We start from the raw sequence: 16,159 nt of genomic DNA, 5'->3' as shown, positions 1-16,159 counted from the left end.
GGTTCGGATCCCATATAGAGACCGGTCTGCTCGCTGGTTGAGCACGGTGCAGGCGCAACACTGAGGGCTGCGATCCCGTTGCCGGTCGCGGTGCGGGCGCGACACTGAGGGTTGCGATCCCGTTACCGGTCATGAAAAAAGACAAAAAGGAAAAAATTAAAAATAAAAATAAATAATTAACTCATGTCCCACTTGGAGAATGTAAGTTCTCCAGGCCTGCAGAGGAGCACCCGTGACAATGCTACCTGCAGCTAATCCAACAATACACTGAGAACGTCAGCAGTGTTGTAGCTTAGGATGGGGACTTGTCCTGCTTTTAACGAGCGAGGCAATGAATAGGCAGGAACAGATGGTCAAGCAGCATATGTACTCACTTTTTAAAATTAAACTTCTAAGACAACTTACATGTATCCCACAATATCATGTTGTATACCTTAAATGTACATAGTAAAATTTATTTTAAAAAATTTAAAAAAACAACAACTTCTAAGACCACAAGAAGTGGTTTTAAAGTATCAAATGATGAGTAACAAAACGTAGGGGGACTCAGAATTCCAACTCAGAAATGGTTTAAGATGAAGGCTGTTTCCAACTTAATGACTTTAAAATGGAGTACACACTAGGATTTTGTTCTCACTCACCCTACAGCCAGCAGAAAGAAATTATAGATTCTGAAAACTCCACATCTATTGTGTGACTACTTAATAGATGATTCATCCAGTGGTAATAAGGAAATGATGACTACACAATTCATAAGAGCTGCATCTGAAATTTCACTTTGGACTAGCTGATGCCAAATTTTAAGCTAAAAAAGAAAACTGCCAGCTCCTCCAGACACAGCTAGTTAGCATATACTCAAGCACGGCACCGCAGGCTTCTGGCAATGTGCCACTTTCACACTACTAAACCCTACAGGCAAGATGACTAGCTACATAAAACTCACTGGCTCATAACAGACACAGATAATGGAAATTAATTTGACTAAGTATACATATATTCAAGGTATGAACAAAAAGTTACACTTTAAAAATAAATTTTCAAACTATGAAATATATATATTAAAAAAAAAAACCCAATGCTAAAGAGAGCCAACAACCCCAAACACCAAACATAACAAATGTCACCAAATCTAAAGCTGAGCTATTATGGTATGTGTCGCTAAGAAAATGCTAACAATTAAAAGTGTAAAAGTCAACAATCATAAAACATCCCAATTTCAGAGATGTTAAAATGTAAAACAACACGCACCTCAGAATGGATGAAATGCAGTACCATTCTCTCCAGTTTTCCAATTTGATTTTCAGAAAACACTTTCTGTGAAAGCTTCATGAATCCCTTTAATAAGCCTTGCACCAGAAGGCAAGAGCCCTGAGATCTAGTACTAGCTTTGTCATTAACCTTGGGAAACTCCGAATTTACTCCTTGAGCTGTAAGATCGCTCATAGGTAAAGACAGAACAGAGTTTTCAGAAAACACGCCTAGCCCAGCACCTGGCACTTGCCAGACGCTCTCCTAATTTGCTTGCTTTCCCTTCATTCATTCTAGAAGTAGAACTGCTAGGTACTTGATCTTCTCCCCAAATATCTTCTGGATTCCCTAAAACACACATGGAGTGCACTGGAATGTAGAGTAAGTATCATGGGAGACAGATCAACAGTGGTTCACATTACCAGGGGACGAGAACTATCTGACTAGAAAACCTGCTTAAACCATCCTGTGTCTGGAGCGTGACCTGGTGCTGCTGATAGCCGCTGCATGGGCTCTGACACTGAGCAGCCTAATAAAATGTCTAGACATATAAGTTTTCCTGAGCCTTTTGCATCATTTGTACACTCAACAGATATCCTAAATCAGAAAATGACACCTAATCCATCAGCCTCACCAAGGGTTACAACTTGAGTTCTGATGGCAAAGTGAAGAAATAATTCAGACCTAGGACTTTGAAAGAACATCAGTTCCCTAGCTGTTAGAAGCACCCTGAGGAACACCAAACATGTCTTTGAATTCAACCGATACACTAGATAAAACACGAGGACAGAAAACCTCCAGGATACATACAAGACTTTGGCAAAGTCATCAGCTTATACATAGGAGGCCTCATCTTCTAGTGATCTTGAAGAGTATTCACCAAGAAAGATCAATTCATAAGTGTCTAATGGATGTGAGTGCTGCTGGTACCAACACTATACATGTCACTATACCTTCTCTGAAAAAAGTACAAAATAATATACAGATGGTCCATCGGTCCTGACTTACGATGGTTCAACTTATAATTTTTGATGGGCTTACGAAGGTATCAAATCCATTTTTGATGCACTATTTTCGTCTTAGGATGGGTTTATATGGACATAAACCCATCTTAAGTCAAGGAGCATCTATAATCATTATTTTTAAAAAACTGTTTGAATAAACATCAATTATCTCGTAAGGCTCAGAGCAACCTCACCGCATGAAAGTAAATCTTTCCCTTGCAGGTAATAGCCCACTTGTGTGTTCTAGGTGGTTTTCAGTCCTTTGCCTTCCCTTGTGTTTATTCCAAGCTTAGATAGACCCTGATAGGCTCAGGTAACAAAATGAACAAACAAGCAAATTGTCGCTGCCCCAGGGCAGGGTGGCGTGTCTGCGAGGCTGTGGCACCCAGCTGGCACACCACACAGCACTGAAGGAAGTGAAGTCCGGGTCGCGGCGTACAGAGGGCCTCGGGCCAGCCGCAGCACTAACGGTTGGGACAACTACGAAAGGTTATCACTACAGTTCAATTTTAATTTGAGGGATTACCCACTTTTTTTCACACCATCTAAATTTTCGGTATTTCAGGGCAGCAGTCTACACAGTATGACCTATATGAACAATGGTGTGGGGGGCGGCGCCCAGATCAATCACAGGTGTTTAAGGCCAAATGTATATAGGAAACAGTACCGGAAGGAAGGGCCAATCCGTATACTTATACAGAGAGATAATATACAAAAAGCAAATGTGTTATCCTTCATTAATAAAAATGCTACTGACGCGTGATCAAAGGACCAGGAGCTAGGGGGTTGATTTTCCAGTAGCAGTGACAGGTCTGCACTGAAACCTCACACTGTTGTCCAAAAACAAGCATTTGAGTGACAAGCAGCAAAAATCCAGGGACAAAGTCTATGGCTGATACTTCAGAGACTGTTTACAAATCACCTGTCAATCTCTTATAACCTTAATTTCAATTATTTGGGAGCCCAAGTTACACTTATTTAGCTATATCCTTGATAAGAAATGATTAAATGGCTTTTGTCTATTAAAAAAAAAAAAGTGAAATTCACCCCAGAGGGCAGGTTCTGTCTACAACTGGGGTTATCTGAGAGACAGAGCTGATTCAAAATAGGAAGTTTGAAGGAAGGGACAACACTAGATGAAGTTGATAATATTCCGAGTCTACTCTGAAGAGGACTAAAATCACTTGAACGCACAGGTTCTAGCAGGCTTTTCTCTGAAGTCAGCTATGACATCGAGTCTGTTTCCATAAAGATGCTATAAGTTACGTAGTCCTTATATATTCACTTTATCACTTAGGTACCAGGTCTTGTTAAACCATAATGCGACCGAAGTATCAGGATTAGATTTTTAAAAAATGAACAGCTTCAACTCCTTTTCAAACTTAAAATGTGCTGCTTTAATACTGACAAAGTTATTTTGACTTAAATTCCCTTTCTACAATTTTCATCTCTGTGATGCTTAGCAAGCAAGGGGATTGCCAACCATGACCAGGAAGGGGCAGATGCAAGGCTCTTACAAAACAATAAATGGTTATAATTATATAAAACAATAATGCATGTTTAAATCTAGTGAACACATGCTCTCTTAGCCTCTCAGACTAAAGTTTTGAGAAGAAATCAGTAAGAAAATCAAAGTCTCAACTCCTGAGTTCTGTGATCTAAGTGTGTTTAATTATTTTCAGGGAGCTGTAATAGCTTTAACGTTTATAATAGGCAGATAATGCCATAAGAGCATCTTTGTTTGAGTAAACTTTTCTTGGCCTTGTGAACGAAGAGTTCTATGAAACGTCATTGGTCCACACACTTGAGAAACACACAGACACACTGACAAGACACTTTAAAAACATAATACAAAAACCAGCATCAAGAAATTATTCTTAAAATTGATTACCTATATTAATTGCAGTTTCTTGTTTGTCTCCTGTCAACACCCATATTTTAATTTCTGCCTTCAACAGAGTTGCTATGGTTTCTGGAACCCCTGCCTGAAGGCGATCTTCTATGGCTGTGGCCCCAAGTAACAGTAGATTCTAAATAGAAAAACATCTTCAATTAAAGACTGGCACTGCATTAACAAAACTCTGACAAAAGCAAGGCAGTCAATGTTTTGAGACAGTTATCTTATTTCTTGTACATTCCACCTGTGTCTGCAGATGATTAACGATGCCTAGGTGGGTGGCATTTCCAAACTGTCTGCAATGTCAGAACCACTCCACAGGCGCAGGCAGCCTGGTGCTCGCCATTCATTTCTTGGAACACGGGCGTGTTAGAATAGAAATCATACAGCAGTAGCGTGTGTGCAAGTTATCCCAGATACTGAGGCGCATCAGCCCTCCCCCTCCCCCTGCTAACAAGTCAAGTGCATGTTATATTTAGCATATGAGAAGAACTGATTCTAGATGCCGTACTTATCTGGCAGGACAGGAGTTAAGAGACCTATGATGCTAGCAATTTAACAGCTCAAGAAGAAAACATCAGAGCATCTTAAGAGTGGGAGCTATAAAGTGCCACCCACTTTAGCCATCTTCAAGGCCCAGGAAGGGTCAGTTCATGCTGAGGACAGGGGTGGACGTGCAGTCCCCTGGCTGCCTGTGCTACCTGCTGGCCTGGCAGACTGCAGAGACTCTGCTCAGGGGACCTGCCCATCACCTCCTCCTGCCCCAAGGCTCTCCATGACACAGCTCCTCAGTGTGGTTAGCAGACTGTGGGAAAATCCAACTACCTCTCGAGCATCCAGCACGTGCCTGGTACTGCACAGGCACCTCACTATTTAACCACGTTTTTTGGTGATTATACAAGTAATTTTGGATATTTCCAGTGAAGTAGAGCAAATGAACACTTCAGTTCTATTCCTACCTAAATTTCAGTAAAATGATTGAATATGAACTACTGACTATAAGACTCAAACAAAAACTGAGTATAAAAAAGCAAAGGGGAATGAAAAATCCAAGAAAGAATGAAAAAGTCAAACAGGTGATGGCTTCAAAGTCATAAACACTGGAAAATGGATGGCCCAATGATTGCTGACACAGAATAGAAAAAGCAGAAACTTTGCTCTCAGATGTGAGGGAATCTAGTAAGTAGAAAGCTACCTAACGCTTTGGGATAATAAACTGAAAACAACAACAAAAACAAAACAAAAATAAAAGTAGGTAACAGGGAGCAGCAATGGAGAAGCTCAAACATTATTAAAACAAGTAACTGAAAATTTCCAGCAGGTACAGAGTTTAATCAGCCTACTACACAACATTCTGATTGCTCATGAAACTCAACAGGGTGAGCTAATCTCACTGAGCCTAATCTTAGGCAAGCCCAGAAAGTCACCAATGCTGTTTTGGACCGGATATTTCTTAAGATGTCATTAATGCTTTGCTGAGGGTGGCTAGATCTTTCAAATAGTCCATAAAAACTAAGTGCTTCTTAAAGCAAAGAAGGAAATGATTGAAAGCTAATGGTTCACGAAGACACTTACAAGCAAAGAGAACATCACTAGATATCAAAAGAATTCCTGTTCGAAGACTGTACAACAGGTGGTTAAGTCCCTTCCTGGGCAGGTGAAGACTATATCATGTGCAGTTACCTTCTCAATGATCTCGTAACACTCTTCCAACCGATGAGCTCTGTCTTTCAATATGGTGCTGGCTTCCTGATAGACTTTCAGCCACTCCTGGTAATCATTCTCAGAGAGATCAGCATAAGCCACGCAGAGAGTCCGCAGACCTGCAAAACAGCCACTGGTGAATAGGGGCAACCAGAGTATTTCACCTCCTGGAGGGTTCTCTTCTGTATCAGCATGTAAAAAATTAAAGCAGCCATCTGCTCTTTAGGTCACTCTAATTCAACACTCACATCTACAAAGGGAAATTTAAAAACAGCTGTACTACATTCTAATATAAACCACCTCATCTATAAATGTGAGAGTATAGGAGAAGTCATGAGAGTGAGTTCTCCACAGCAGAGGTACGGGAGCTGCGCACACAGTCACGTGCACACGTGTAGTAGCAGGTATCAGCAAGCAGAGGAGGCAGGAAGTATGTTCCAGCACAGCAATGAAAAGCCCAGTGCACTATCACGCGACAGATCCAGGCGCGCAGGCATGAGCAAGCGCACTCACGTGTGCATGCGTTTGTAGCCACAGGAACACAGGAAGGCGAAAGCAGCAGTCAGCGCTGAAGCGCAGCCCAGCTACCATTACGTGCTCTAGCAGGAGAACCTGACATGAGAACTCCGCTCCTGCTCACCCGGGGTTCAGTGACTTACTACTTCCTCAAGTCACAGAGAAGCCAGTGTCATGTGAATGACAAGAGAGGGACGGGGAAATAACCACATGAGTTTCCGGAGAGAGGGACTAAGAACTACGAGATGATTCTACATGTTGGGAGGTAGCCTGCCTTCTCCTCCGCACCACTGGTCACGAGTTAGCTGAGTCCTACAGGTACAGGTATCCAGACTTTGCCACGCATGTCAACACTGCCAGGGCACAAGACGTGGAGGTGGGAGGGGGTGTGATGGCACTGGAAGAATATACTCCAGTGAAGCAAGCCAAGCACTGCACAAAAAGGATGTGACCACTGATCCAAGCATCAGCCAAACCACGTGAAAGTACAGCTTCGAGGTCAAAATTAACATTTGTGAATTTCACTTACCTTCTGTGGCAAAATACTCCAGATGGCATAGTGTTTCCTCCATGTATTTTGAGTCTTTTGAAAGTCTCTCAAAAATGACATTATCCTATAAAATAGGGAAACAGTGTGACCGGCAAGCCCTTCAGCAAACCCTCCAGCTGGCATGCTAACCAGGGCTTTGCTCTATGGGTGTTGACTCGATGTGTGTGAGAAGACTTGAGTGGGCAAGCAGGGAGACAGTTCTTGGCTGAGCTCAGGCATGAGCTCTGGAAAACAAATTGGGTATGGATGTATCCCACAAGACCAAAATCTGTCATATATCTTAAAAGCCAAACAAAAATGTATTGGGGAGGATGCTAATCAGGGACACCACACTGCCTACATTTACCCCAATTTGCAAAACTCATATCCCAAAGTTTATAATACCCTTGTGCAGCAGTGGAAAGGGTAAAATTGACATCCTCAATTACTCAAGCACAACCGTGCTTCTTGACACTGCAGGAGCTCCCAACAGGGACAGCCCAGTCCACCAGTGCTGAACTGAGTTCTGCTGAGAAACACACGGGTGTACACAGCTCACCCCGTGATTATTTCCATGATGGACAAGCAGGGCTGGGGGACTGGATGCCAGCAATAATTCATAAAATATATTATAAATTGCATAGTTTTAGGACACTAACATTTTTTATAAGAAACCTAGTTTGGTTTGTGGGGGCAGGTTTGGAGAGAATTAAATCCTATAAAAACAAAATACATCTTTGGAGGATTTTCTGTATTTACAGCCTTCCTCTCTCTACCACCTCACATTGATCCCTTCTGTGCTTGCTGTGGTACTTGGTACACAATGACAAACAAACAAATGAATACGAAGGTAATGTTAAGCATACCATGTGAAAACACAGCCCAGAGGCCTTAATTTAAGCTGTTACTTTAAACACAGAACTCGTTTATGGGACCAGATATGATACCTTTAGAGTCCCAATGCATTACTCATTTTTAAAAAGTCACAGTGTACTAAATAAAACCATCCTTCTTTCCACAACTGATAAGATTATTACGATTTTCAATCTGTTATTGATCCTAGGACAGCTTCCTATTCTTGACATAGTCTCATAAAATAAGCTTAACCATTTGTAAAGCTCTTAGTCCTGCTCGTGATGCCAATTGTGAAGCTACACAACTACACCAGTTGTCAAGCTAGGGCTGGTTTTAGAGCTCACAGACCCAGCCCTCGCTCGACAAGTGGCATAGTCAGCAGGATTACAGGCAGGTAAAAGAGCTTTACAATTGGTGTAGTCGGCAGGATTAAGAGCTTTACAGTTAGCACTGTGAGCAGGATTCCAACATTAACCTAGCTCAACAACTGGCCCAGTCGCTACAAGATTACAGGCAGGTAAAAGAGCACCACAATTGGAGACATCGGCAGGATTCCAACATTAGCCTAGCTCTACAATTGCTGCAGTTGGCAGGATTCTGAGCTGTTACAGGAGCTGAAACCCCATGGGAAGAGGAAGAAATGTGGCTGTCCTTGAGCATGTGGTGCCCAGTTGCTACATTTCTGCTGACCGGAGCCTGGCTGCTGATCACTATGCTGCAAACTGATCGAGATTTGCAGCAGAAAGCAGAGTTGTTGGAAGCACAGATAAATGTCCTGGAGGATGATGTGCAGTGACTGGCCACTCCTGTCCTTCACACCAGGGAAGACGACCAACCCAGTGGTGAGTTGGGGGAAACCGTGCGTCTCCAGGCCCAACCTGTTGTGCACGAAAATTTGAGACAGTAAAGCAGCAGAAACAGGGAGAGCCCCTGGCAGCTGCAGCTATGGGATCTAGGGGTGAATGGTGTAATATGCTTTAGAGACCATACAGTAAACACACATTGCGTTTGTCTGAAGATAAATGGCTTGAAGGGTACCACTTAAACCCGATGACTTGAAGGGTGCTGTATAAACCCGAGAAAAGAATAAGAAAAGAGTGCCACATGCAGATGGGCAGATGACCCAAGGATGGGTGCCCCTGCAGAATTTCAAGTATATTTTCACCTGCTGAAAAGGTGGAAAAAGTTAGTCTCCGTTACTACGTGCCTGTCTCAGTGGCAGCGGTTACAAAAGAGCCGCAGATATGCACAGGGGTGGAGCAGCCACTCCTTGATGAACTAAGTGAATGCGGCTGTTTGAACTGTGTGGGCAAATGCGCTGAACTGCCTGAGACTGAGTGAGTAGCCAGTGTAAGCCCAGCTGATTGAAGTAATTCAAAAGCCAGAATTTAAAAGGGAAGCAGAGCATAAAGATTTGGAAAATTTGAAGCCTGGCCATGTGGTAGAGAAGCAGAGAGCAGGAGAAAAATGCAAGGGGGAAGCAGATAAACTGTTTGCTAAAGACATTATCTTGGCAGTGAGGCAGCCAGATGCTAAAAACCAGGACAATGAGAGAAAAGCTCTAAAGGCATTTGAGAAATCTGGAAGGTTGCCCCACCCATCGCAGGCCCTGAGACCTAGAAGGACTGAGTTGTCCCAGAGGACAGACCTGAGGTGTCATTGCCCTCAGCAAACTGCTCCCTGCATCCCAGCCGCTCTGGCTGGAGCAATCCTGCCTCAGCACCTCTGAAGAAAAAAGCCAAAAACCTCGGTGATGTTCATGTTGTGTTAAGTTTGCAGGCCAGCAGTACGTGAGAGCAGTGGAGGCATGGTGGCCTCCACCTAGATTTTGGAAGATGTATAAAAAGGCCAGGAGACTCTGGCGGAGACCTGCTGCAGGGGTGGAGCCACTGCAGAGGTCATCTATGGAGCAATATGAAGCAGAAAGGTAGGGTTGGAGCACCCACAGAGAACCCCCACTGAGGAAATGTCTAGTGGAGCCAGGATGGCAGGACTGCCGCCAGGAGCCCAGAACCGTGGGGCTGCTGGCAGTGTGCAGCGCTGGCCTGGAAATGGGCTGCACTTGGTGGAGCTGTAGGAGAGAGGTTGCCCAACGCTTTAGGGGTCCAGGTGCCCCAGTGTGCTTAATGTTTGCTCTGTTTGGATTTTGGATTTGTTTGGGGACTATTTTTCCTTTCTATTCCTCCCTTCTGGAATGGGAATGTGTACCCAGTGTCTTGGGACAGGGATGGAACGTGCAATATGTGAATGTAAGGGTTATTTATCCTCACGCTAAAGGAACATTGCAGAAGATTCTGAACATGTAGATTGTACGGCGAGGGACCCTGAAAGGGTGGGTTGTTGGGAAAATAGAATGGTTTGGTCAGGGCCCTCACCTCCGGTTGGATGTGGTTCGGCACATCCTTTGTAAGCAAATTGTGTGTGTGTGTGTGTGTGTGTGTGTGTGTGTGTGTGTGTGTGTGTGTGTGGAGTTAGCGCACATGCATGTCAATATATCTTTTTAGTTTTGTTGCTGTTCTTGTGTTCTTCAGAGGGTTTTAGTGAAGCAGGTGGGCAGACTGCCTTGGGCAGATGCCGTTCTACACAGACATGCTCTCCAGTCTACAGCTTCCAAGGACCCGTTTGCCGGTTACCTAGCTCATAGACCTGCGTGTGAGGGGTCTGGTGACCCAGCCTGGCATGTGAAGGGTTTGTGACCCAGTCTGTGAATGGGCTTGAGGGTTGTGTGAGCTCCAGACCCAACCCTAGCTCAACAATTGGCATAGTTGGCAGGATTACAGGTAGATAAAAGAGCTTTACACCATTCTCTCCCTCAATACAGAAGACCACAATTTAACAGAATATAGTTTTACAAGTAAGCTTGCAGTAACATCTTTCCTTAGAGATAATATATTTAGGTTTGGTTACTCAGAGGTAGCCAGGACAAAAGGCCTGACGTAGGAAACTGACTAAAGAGGCAATAATAATTTGCCCACGTGTGGACACTACCCTTGTACGTACAGCACAGCACTCTGTGATGAGTAAAAAAATAAATGACAACAATTGAGAAGAATAGCTGCCAGTGGGCCAATATATATCAGAATACTTAAAGAAAATGGTCACAAGTCCACACAAGTTACATTATCTTCCTGAAGCCACAACACAACATGGTAAACTGGAATCAGAATTCACACTCTGAGGATTCTGCGTGGCACGAGTTGCTCTTTCTGAAACCAGCTACTGGCTAAAAGCAAGCTTCTCGCTGGCGATCTTTGCCACACTGCCTTAAACCACCGTCACCATCATCTTCAGTGGACTTTTACCACTACGGCACCTTTACAGCATACCTCAAAGAGCCCCTCAACCTTGGGCAAACCGTCAGGGAACAGTGAGAACAGAAGTCAGGAGAAGCAGCAGTTCACAAAGCAACTGCCAGAACCCTCTGTTACACGAGACACGACACCGATACTTACAGCCCCTTTACAGTAGAGTCGAAGTTGCCCTGAAGGAGTTCGAACAATTACAGACATTCTTTTCCTGTCGCTGGGAGAGTAAAAAAAAGGAAAAAGTCATCACTGGTCTGTTTTATAGGACCCACACCCCACAACTAAACACCAGTCAGAACGGAAGGTGGTCCGGCACTCCTGAAAATGGCCAGCCCCATATTCCTTACATTTTCCCTGAAAGCAGAACCTTAATTATGTGTCTCCCTCTCTTTCCATTTACATCTAATGCACACAAGCCTAGTTCTTTCCCTGCCACGTGCTCAGCTGTGTGCAGTCGGAGAGACAGAAAAGCAGGCTTTGGGCCGCAGCCATGCACATCTAACCAACTTCTGACAACGCTCTAAAACTAGTCTCCATTGTACAGCTCAAAAATATCAAGTAACCTGCCCAGGAAGTAGCAAGTGGAGCTTCAACACGGATCCACTTCCTCAGTAGCTCCTCACTGTGTCTGCTTGCAACCACAGCAGAAAGAAACTACAAATCCCTAGAATATTCCCAGCTCAGCACTCAGGTGCTCTGTCTGGGCTCTTCTCACCGCAGCACGAACGGTTCCTTCCGCATCTCTTGTTGTGGGTCTTTGTCACCCTGAGCCTTTGATGACCCCCCACTGCCCACATAGTCTTCCTCCTCCTCCTCCCCACCCACCTTTGCAGCCTCGCCTCACCTCCCACGAGCCCTCCCCGACCCGCCGCCAGGCTGCAGGCACACAGAAGACGCACCACCCCCCTTCTTCCACATCCTGCCACAGGCCTCTGCCAACATGTCACCCTCCTGAGACACACCTAGGCTGCAGTGGGCCCTAGACCACCCACCCTTCTCTGGCCTTTCAGTTTGGTGATTCCCACTGCACTATAAGCTCCCAAGAGAGGGGGAGTTTACCTCTTCAGCGCTGGGTAAATTTCCATATTCTCTCACAGCTCCCAGCAGCTGGGCACCCTTAGCAAAGTTACCTAACCTGTGTGTCAGTCTCTCAATGTGTAAGCGGGGTCACCAACGACTACCTCAAAGGAGTTTTGTCAGGATTAAGTGGCTTCAGGAAAAAGACGAGTCAATTAAAAGGAAATGGAACTACAATGATAAGTACAAATGATCTTTGTTTCCTTTTATTCTCCCATAATTTTTTTTTTTTGTCTTTTGTCTTTTTCCGTGTCCGGCAACAGATCACAACCCTCAGTGTTGCCCCCGTACCGGACCGGGGACCGGCAACGGAATCGCAACCCTCGGTGCTGCACCTGCACCTCTCTCAGCCAGTGAGCGGGAACCGGTCTGTATGTGGGATCCGAACCCTCGGGCGGGAGCACCGCCGCGCTTCCCAAGCGGCGCACTATCCAGTGCGCCACCGGGCCGGCCCCTCCCATAAATTTTTTAAAAATACATCCTCCTGTCTCCGTCCATATTCACCTGTTTTTTATCTAATCCGCTTTTCTCCTCCTCCATGTCTGTCCATTAACTGCTGGTCACAGTGAATGCAGCCACAAAGCAGTGCACAGTTTCCAACAAGAGATGGGGCTCAAAAAAGTCTGGAGAGTCGTCCGGTGTGTCCCTCCCCTCCATACACAGGAGCACCGTCACCCGCCCTACACGAGCGCCTGCTGTGGTCAATCTTTCCCTGTCTCTCCCTTGAATACTTAATCCCAGGGTTCCTGACCAACCAAAGTTCAAGCTTACAATCCTAAAACTAAAGACTAGGGCTGGAAAGTATTTCCTACAAGAGTATAATTAATTGACCTTTATCAAATAGCTTATAAAGCAGACAGAGCAAACGCTTTGTGAATCATTTAACAAAGGTTATTAAAAAACCCACCTAATTTTAATAACTAGAAAAGATGCTTTTGAGAAAGTAACAGAACCTTGCTCTGGTGTTGACAGTTCAATGTTAGAAAGAGAAAAAAACAAAACATTAAGATACGTTTCCTTATAACAAACAGTGAATGTTCTACAGGAACAAAAAATTCCAGCAAATTTTCCAGAGTCTTAAATGAAAGAAATTGCACTGGGAAGGAATACTTCTGAATAGGTACAGGAGAACCACCGTCTGTGGACCAAGCCTCCGAAGGATGAACTGATCTGATCTGTCTTCACGAGCCAGTTTCTCAGGTCTCCAGGGGAGCGCTCAGATGGAGCAAGAGGCATGACCTCACGGGGCTTGGGAAACGCCACTAAAAAGAAAGCCCTCATCACATACTCCAGAGCATGCAGGCACGTCTGCAGCCGCCGATGCCAGAACACCAGGCTCCGGACCTCTCAAGGAAATGGAGGACATGGAAGAACAACATTTCTTTTGAGAAAAATAAAAATTACCTACTTCACTTTCTTTAATGAAAGTCAAATTCCAAGATGAGAACTTGTGGAGATATATTTACTATATTTAATACTTAAGTACCATATTTCATCATACCATACAATCATGCAAACACTGATAAAGTTGATCAAGTATTTCATTTCATGTGTATGAAAGAGAAACATACCTCGAAAATTCCAGGACATTAAGGATTCCAAATGTCTGTTCCTGTCCCATCTAAAGGAAGAAAAACAGGCTGTTAAAGTGCAATGTATTAAAATCTCAAAGCAGCTGGCTCCCCATCACGCACACACACTCTCTCTCTCTCCCCTCCCGATCTCCCAGCCCCCTGCAAACGCCTTTTCAGCAGGTAGTTTTCTCACAAATCTGGTGGGGTCATAGCTCCCTCTTGTGGCAGAAGCTTCTCATTTTTCTCAGTCATATGGCTGTGATAACAGTTGGCTGCTCGTACAGCCACTTCCAAGAGATAAAGATAAGAGAAGCTACACATCAGAAGCCTTGGGGGCAGTTTTGCTTCTAAATTCAGAATTTTACACATTTTATAAATGTATATGCATAAACCATATGCCATAATGTCCCCAGCAGGCTCTGGGGTAACACCGTTTTACAACACATCAATTTTCTGCAACAAAATGTATGACTATCACACTAAGAGAGATTCATAAAACCATAAATAACCTCATGTCAGTTCTGATTGGGTTTTGCTGCCAAATGACTATTTCCCAAACTAAGGAAAAAACTTGGATTTTGGATTTGCAGATAACGTTTATAAATCTGTATCTGGTTTTAGAGCGATTAATCTAATGCCCCTTTTCTTCAGCTTCTTTCAAGTTAGGATGTCAATACACACAATATTTTTCCATCTGAAAAATACCAGATTGTGTGTATGACGTTTTCAAACTTTTTAATCTAATCTGCTATAAGGGTTCTTCAAAAAGTTCATGAAAATATTTGTATTATCTTTTAATTCTATTTTTCCATGAACTTTTTGAACTTCCCTCCTATTTCCCCAACATATCATAGTGGAAACAATGCGGTGTGGACTTCGGAGTCCAATAGACGTGAGACTGAATCGAGTCTGAACCAGGAGGCTACTAAGTGATTTTCTTCTGAACGGTCCTAGCGCTCATCTCTTGGGTTTAAGAGAAGTAACCAGGGAAGGAACGTATTCAAATTACCAAGTACAATGACTGAACAACTGTCATCTTCCCACCCCCAACTCTCCACGCTTCTCTCTGCATCCTAAATTACAACTCATGACCTTTCTTCACCTCTCTCTGAAGCCACCAGTTCCTTTTCTCCTTAGCCACTTTGTCAGCTCCCTGTTCAGACAGGCACCCCCTGCTGCCGCCCCCCTCAGCACCAGAGCTGCGACTGCCCGGGGCCCCTCCTCTCTGCAGTACCATCTCACCAGCCACTTCCCTGGGTGGCCGAGGGGCTCAGCTGTTACGATGATCAGCAAGGACACTTAATAATACCTGTCAACCAACCTGAGAATCTGTGTTTCGATGATCCCCAGTATTAATGGCCGAATAGGATTTTTTTAAGTATTATTCTTTACAAGTTCTAACTAATCAGGTAGTCTTTTTATACTCTCAGAAATATGATCTTAAAACTTACATGAAATGCGAAGAGGTGCCAATCCGCCTTTGACACCATGACAACGCCGTACTGATCTGGTTCTGTAAGCAACGCAGAAGCAGCTGTCCTGTCCTGTCTCCCACTCACGCTCAGCCCAGCTGTGCCCCCACTCACAACCTCCATTTCTGCAATGCACAGACATACAGCAGCACCCACACAGTGGAAAACCCTCTGGTTAACGTTAAAAGTCTCCCCAAGCTGAAGCGGAAGAAAACTTCTGTGCAGAAAATTCTACATTCAGTCCATACTTCATTCCACTTTGAATGATTACACGTTTCCCTAAGCTAAATTTCCTCTGTTGATTGAAATAAACGAAAGTAAACATGATCTGATCTCTGTACTCCATAAGAAAAGAAACTGAAGATGCCAAGAAATGGGCACTTTGTATAAGGTGAGGTAGTTTATAGGTTTTTACGTGAGTAAGAGAAAAAACTGACTACTGCCAAGTCAGGGACAACGTCAAGTTATCCCACCATTTGGAAGTGAACGTCAAGTGCATTGAAGAGGGCTAAGGACTCCAGGATGCATAAGCCCCAAACTGTAACAATCCATGAGTGTTCCCAAACCGAGGGTGAGGGAAGGCGGTGACCACGCCCAGGCCCTGATCCACCACACAGTAGGATACAACTCAGCCCATCTTCCTGGTCTCTCTTTTTTTTTTTCCTTTTTGTCTTTTTTTGTGACTGGTAACAGGATCACAACCCTCAGTGTCGCGCCCGTACCGCGACCAGCAACGGGATCGCAACCCTCCGTGTCGAGCCCGCACCGCGCTCAACCAGTGAGCGGACCAGTCTCTATATGGGATATGAACCCTCAGAGGGAGCGTCGCTGCACCGCACTCTACCGAGTGCGCCACCGGGCCGGCCCTTACTGGTCTCTTATAAAGCACCAGAGCCTCACCAGTCCTAACCGTCCTTTCTCCCTGTTGACCATCCCAAGGGTCCCTATTTGGCTGGTGAGATGGTACTGCAGATATAA

General features: G+C 44.4%; 1 protein-coding gene across 1 annotated transcript in view; it reads right to left on the bottom strand.

The window, feature by feature from the left end:
• The window catches only part of LOC103589795 (probable phospholipid-transporting ATPase IB), a 164,853-nt gene that overhangs the window by 108,020 nt on the left and 40,674 nt on the right, over positions 1-16,159 (bottom strand). The window contains exons 13-17 of the mRNA XM_008571840.1: positions 13,707-13,756; positions 11,206-11,275; positions 6,899-6,983; positions 5,833-5,972; positions 4,144-4,282 (exon numbers count right to left, since the gene is read on the bottom strand). Coding sequence (XP_008570062.1) covers positions 4,144-4,282; positions 5,833-5,972; positions 6,899-6,983; positions 11,206-11,275; positions 13,707-13,756 — 484 coding nt within the window. The remainder of the gene's footprint in view (positions 1-4,143; positions 4,283-5,832; positions 5,973-6,898; positions 6,984-11,205; positions 11,276-13,706; positions 13,757-16,159) is intronic.

This window comes from Galeopterus variegatus, unplaced genomic scaffold (assembly GCF_000696425.1).
Source record: "Galeopterus variegatus unplaced genomic scaffold, G_variegatus-3.0.2 Scaffold728, whole genome shotgun sequence".
Classification (NCBI taxonomy): Eukaryota; Metazoa; Chordata; class Mammalia; order Dermoptera; family Cynocephalidae; genus Galeopterus; species Galeopterus variegatus.
This window is presented reverse-complemented; position numbering and strand designations above follow the sequence as displayed.